Source organism: Archocentrus centrarchus, chromosome 11 (assembly GCF_007364275.1).
Source record: "Archocentrus centrarchus isolate MPI-CPG fArcCen1 chromosome 11, fArcCen1, whole genome shotgun sequence".
Classification (NCBI taxonomy): domain Eukaryota; kingdom Metazoa; phylum Chordata; class Actinopteri; order Cichliformes; family Cichlidae; genus Archocentrus; species Archocentrus centrarchus.
The window spans coordinates 31,367,021-31,373,202 of NC_044356.1; the positions used below are offsets into that span (position 1 = coordinate 31,367,021).

The 6,182-nt window shown below is 39.0% G+C and overlaps 1 gene segment (V, D, J or C); it reads right to left on the reverse strand.

Annotated features, from left to right (window-relative positions):
* Nucleotides 1–781: 781 nt before the first annotated feature.
* Nucleotides 782–5,742, reverse strand: LOC115787731 (Ig kappa-b4 chain C region-like). The segment is given in 3 exon segments: nt 782–1,264; nt 1,937–1,990; nt 5,679–5,742. Coding segments are annotated over 3 exon segments (444 nt in total).
* Nucleotides 5,743–6,182: the final 440 nt, after the last annotated feature.

The window sequence follows — 6,182 nt, forward strand, 5'->3', positions numbered from 1 at the left end:
AAGCGCTGCGCAGGAAGCAGTTCCCCGGGACAGATAACTTCCGCTCAGCCGCGAGCTGAGTTCAAGGAACGGATCTCTCCTCCTTGCGCCAGTTCAAAAGAGTTGTGTGTTTGTTCTCTGAGTTTTTAAAATGATCTGAACCTATCACTTTGATGATATAATAAAGTTTTAGGTTCAATCAGCTTTATTACAGCCTTTCAATCATTTTTTAAAATTTATTTGCGTTGAATAAAAATATGAAACATTTATTAAACTTTTTTAATATTAGAGATGATCATTTATATTTTATGACAATATTAACAAAGAAGTCAGCTTATATTTGAAAATGTGTTTTGTTTTATATCCATTTATTTGATTTCAAGTAATCTGTTACAAACAATAAGAACTGATTCATTATGATTTTATTACATATGAAACTGAAACCTTAGCTTATACTTTTCTAAAAATTTAAAACCATATTTTTTCAGAGTTTTATTTAAATTAAACTGTGTTTTTAGATTTCTGGGACCAGCTTCCATCATGTAGCTAACATGAAGCTTTCAATCATCACATGAATTTCTTAAACAGATGGACTCTCCTTGTTATTGTTAACTGTAGATGTTTAAACAGCAACATTATTGTTATGTTTGTTTCATCGCTCACTTCTTTGCTCTCCTGCTGTGTCATTTCTTTGTGTTTAAAATAATAAATAGGTGTGAGTTTCTCATGTGTCCAACTTTTAAGCTGTTGAGTGTAGAGCTATTTCAGATTCACACTAAACAAACAATTTACTTGGAAACAGTTTTGCTTAAAACAAAAACATCTTTATTATCTTAAAACATATTTTTGACATTATCAGATGAAAATAATTGAATTTTATTTGATCTGAGAAGAAAGAGAAACAGACAGAAAGAGTTACAGCACAGACTGTAAACAGAGAGCAGGATCAGTGAGTCTCATCAGGACTGGGAACACTGGTCTCTCCTCAGTGTCTCTGAGACTGGAGCCTGGGAGCCCTGGGTGGCCTCACAGGTCACAGAGCCCACCTTCACCCAGTCCTCTGCAGGGAGCCTCAGGGTGCTGCTCCAGCTGTAGCGGCCGTCCTGCAACACCCCGGGGCTCCTGCTCTCCTCCCAGCTGATGCTGCCACTGCTGCCGTCCATCTTCCAGGACAGCCTCCAGTCTGAGGGGAAGCCCTTGTTGGCCAGACACATGAGCGTGGCCTTCCCCTGCTGCAGCTCCTCACTGGAGGGTCCCAGCACCTTCAGGGCGGGGCGCACATCACCTAGGAGACACCAATCAGCTTAGAGCACAGGAACCACAACTTGATGTTCTCCTTGAAGAAGTTTCTGCCAGATGTTTTTCTGCTCCATCACTCACTCACTCACACATTGTTTCACTTCCTTTAAGAAAGCTCTCATGCACATCAGCACAGAGAGAATCATCACAGTTTGACCTGAAATATGTTCAAACTACTCTGGAAATAAAAGTATGAATCACACATGACTTTAAAATATTTCATGGAAACAAACAAACCTAATGTAGCTCACTAACACTTCTGACTTCCTGAAGATTTCAAACAGTATTTAACAGAATTAAAACTAACTCTGAAACAATATTTGACACAACAAACCATCAATATTTTTAACTTCACGTTGTCCTAAAAGATTGAGTTCATCAAACAGCAGCGACTGTAATGACAGCACATAATAAATTTTTTCTCCTTATAAATAATTTAAACAAATGAATTAAATGTACAGAATTCTTTTTAAAATTTAAAAACAGAGATTACTAAAAGAAATAAACTGTTTCCTACATTTTTAGAACTTTTTACATTTCTAAGATTCATTCAGTTTGAAACAAAAATGTAAGAAAGTTAACATGGAAATGAACTGAGATTCATATTTTTCTGGTAAAAACAAAAAGGACCTAAAATTAAATTTGTTTTTTGACTTACTTCCAAAATCCAGTCTGGTTCCTCCACCAAACGTGTACCACAGTGATACAAACTCACTGAGCCGCCGTACAAAAACCTCTGACTGCACAGAGACACGGCTCTCTGACTCTGACTGAACTAAACCTACAAACCCTCAAGATTCAACCATTTAAAGAGAAGAAAAACCTCCTTATTCTCTGTATCAATGTTTGATTTTTTTTTTTTTTTTTATACATCTCCATTTCAGAATGAGCCTTTGTCTCTTAGTGCGAAAAGCCATAAGAAAATCAAACATTAAAAATAAAAATGTTTTAGTTCTGATGACTATAAAGTAAAGAAAGCAAAAACAGAAAGCGTGTCTTAAAAAAACGCTTTAAATTTCACTTACTTCCAAATTCCAGTCTGGTTCCTCCACCAAACGTCCACCACAGTGATACAAACTCACTGAGCCGCCGTACAAAAACCTCTGACTGCACAGAGACACGGCTCTCTGACTCTGAGACAAACAAACTCAACAAAATCATTCACTGTTTGTACAGTTTTGTCAGCTGATGTGAAAACTGAAAATATTACAGTGAAGAATATATAGATTTGGAATGTGTGACTTTGGACTTTTGTTGTTTTGGGCCTTTCTTCTGATATCAAACACTCACAATAACACAGTGGCACCAATTCATAGAATGTTCACTGGATTTAAAAGGTATCCATGTAAATTAAGACCTGCTTGATTCCCCAAAATCATTTTAGAATATTAATAATAATAAAATATCTACATTTTATTTTCAGAGTCCACAGGTTAATTGTAATATATCTCCCACTGAGTTTATATTAATTTCTTTAACAGCTGTCCTTTTGCTACATTACTTATCAATTCTGAATATACTGTATTTTTTTAATGGTCTGTCTTATTGTAATTATGTGTTTGAATTCAAACAAATTAATATCATCAGGTTTTGCACCAACCAAAAATCTAGTTTATACCAGTTTTAACAGGATTGATGATATTGGATTGATGATATATCAGGCAGCGCGGTGGTGCGGTGGTTAGCACTGCTGCCTCACAGCTAGAATAACTTCTAGAAGTTCTGGGTTTGACCTTGGCTGTGTGTCTCCCTGTGCCTGCGTGGGTTTCCTCCCAAATTACATGCAATAACTGGGGTTAGGTTAATTGGTCACTCTAAATTGCCCACAGGTGTGAATGGTTGTCTGTCTCTCTGTGTTAGCCCTGCAACAGGCTGGCAACCTGTACAGGGTGTACCCTGTCTCTCACCCTGTCAGCTGGTATAGACTCCAACTATAACAGATAATTTGGTCAATTAGAACATACAGTTTAGTTCAATTGGTAATGGAGCAGTGCTTACTTAACAAGCTGAGTGAAATAAATGGGTGGTGAGTGATTCCTTAAACTAAGTATCTTCAATTTAACTTAGATCTTTCACTCCATTCCAAAATTGTCTCAAGTACATTGAACATAGTCCACTGCACTTATTCAACTGATGCTTCATTACTTCAAAAATTTAAGGCAACCAGTTACCTTAGTTTTTTTTTTAACGTAGATTCAATTTATCCGGATTTACAGTGTTGATAATCAGCATCATCATATTGATCCCTGTGTGAGTCAGTGAGAGCATTTCCATAGAGAGCCACTTTGCATCAGCAGCACCATGCTCCAGTGCTCTGGGAGACTTTATAGTCCTGAGAGTTGAACACTGGATGACTGACAGCTGTCCTTCATCACAACAGAAGCCACAGAAATCGTCCTCATCAAAAACATGACTTTGATCTGCGTCCTCATCTGGACTCTCCTCTGCTGCTGCTTCACAGGTAAAGTCCAGAGAATCAAACTCCTCTCCTCTATCAACATCTGTCCCTCTGAAATGAAGCTGACAAAACCATCAAGCTGCTTTATGTTTGTGTCTCTGTATCCTCAGAGTCCAGAGGACAATACACAGTGACTCAGCCTGGAGCAGTGAGCTCTGCTGTGGGAGGATCTGTGACCATCAAGTGTAGGACCAGTCAGAATGTTTATAACAACAACAATATTTACTGGTACCAACAGAAAGATGGAGGAGTTCCTAAACTTTTAATAAAGTATGGTAATCAGCGATATTCAGGGATTCCAGCTCGTTTTACAGGCAGTGGATCAAACTCTGACTTCACTCTGACCATCAGTGGAGTCCAGGCTGAAGATGCAGCAGTTTATTACTGTCAGAGTTTGCACATTCCTAACAGTCAGTGGGTGTTCACACAGTGAAAAACAGTCGTACAAAAACCTCCCTCAGTCAGACTGAACAGAAACTGAACTGACTGCTGCAGCTGGAAGCTACTGCAGAGACTGATACAGTTCACTGAGGACACACACACACACACACACACACACACACACACACACACACACACACACACACACACGTGTTATTAAAAGTTAAACTCACACACATAGAACAGAGACACAATTGAAGACAAACAAAAAGAAAATAACTGAACACATGACATTTTATTACAATTCATCAATTTATTCAGAATAAAACAGGAAAAGTAGGAAGTATTTTCAACTTCCTGCTCCTGCATCACTGAACTTTGGATCAGCAGAAGAAAATGGATGATAGAACTTTCCCCACTGTTACAGGCTTTGAAAACTTTAAGTATAAAATTTACTGCGACGATTAAACTAAAGTGTGAGACTTTTTTAGTGTCTCATTTTTAAAAAGACACACATGCACATGATTTTTTTATTTTTTTTTTTTTTTACAATAAATACATAAAGAGGAGCCAAAGTGGAACAGTTATGGAGAAAACTTCATCATGACCTTTGACCTCTGTCACTGGGGTAAAGGACGGTGAACCCAACCTGCTCTCTGGCAGGTTTTATCAAATAGACTCTAAGTGTCTCTCTGACTCCTCCCCTCCTGCTGCACCTGAACCACCTGTCTGACACACGGATTCATTTCCTCCTTCATAAAGTGGCTGTCAGAGCGTCAGAGGAGCGAATTCATCTGCAGACGTTTGTGTTTCTACAAGCACTGAAATCCCAGTTAGATGTTAGTTTGTTATTTTTGTACGTAACATGAAGCTTTTACAGTCGTTCACTCGTCAACAGGCTGTAAGGACGGAGACGGCGATGATGTCATGGATTTATAATGAGCGCAGCTGCAGCTCTGAAACATTTACTGTAGTTACTGCAGCATCACTGTTACATCACACTGATCTGTATGAAGCTTTAGACACAGAACACAGTGATCAATGATCGATCATTGGTCGTGTTGTAAAAGCTCACTGATGGAAAAATGTCGGGATCTGGGAGATGATGTGAACGTTTGAGTGAAGATGAGTTCCCACCACCATGTAGCATAAAGACTAGTTCTTACATAGCGCTTTTCTACTCAGTCAGAGCACTCAAAGCGCTTATACAACACATTTTACATTTACCCATGCACACCCATTCATACAAGCACTTCCATATTAACTGAGCTCAGTGCTTTAATTATATAACATTCACACACGTTCATACTCCGACAGTTGCGTCGGAGAGCAACTTGGGGTTAAGTACCTTGCCCAAGGATACATTGGCATGTAGCCTGGAGTAGCCAGGAATCGAACCCCTGACCTTCTGATCAGTAGGTGACCTGCTCTACCTACTGAGCTACAGCTACAGCATCAGTCTGATAATAAGTGCGTCATGGCCTTGGACACAACCTGCAAAGAAATTTGTTTTCTCATCTTTGCACACTTTGTCTTATACTAAAAAATTACAATTACATACCAAAGAGGTACCGTATTTTGAGGACCATAAGGCGCACCGGGTTATAAGGAGCATGACAAAACATTATGTAGAGCGAAACAAAAGCGTCAGGTAAGTCGAACTTTATTCAACTCATTCACAATAACTCAGAATATTGTTCAGTTGTAACAAATACAGAAAAATACCCTCACATTTTAAATCATTCATCTTCCACAAATCCATCAAATTCCTCATCTTCAGTGTCTGAGTTGAACAGCTGGGAGATTTCGGCATCAAGCATGCCGGGTTCCCTCTCGTCATTATCCGAGTCAGTCTCGTTGTTGTTACTGTTTTGTTTTGGTTGCGGCACACAGCAACCATTTAATTGTTAATAAAAGGGCAACTTTGTATGATCTGTAGTGAGAGTAGAGAGCAGGTGGAAGAGAGCCTGGAGAGGTGCAGGCAGGGGTGAAAGTAAGCCGGTACAGTCCGGTACTGCGTACCACTAAAAGATTCTGTGCCGGTACACAGTACCTGGAAGAGGGG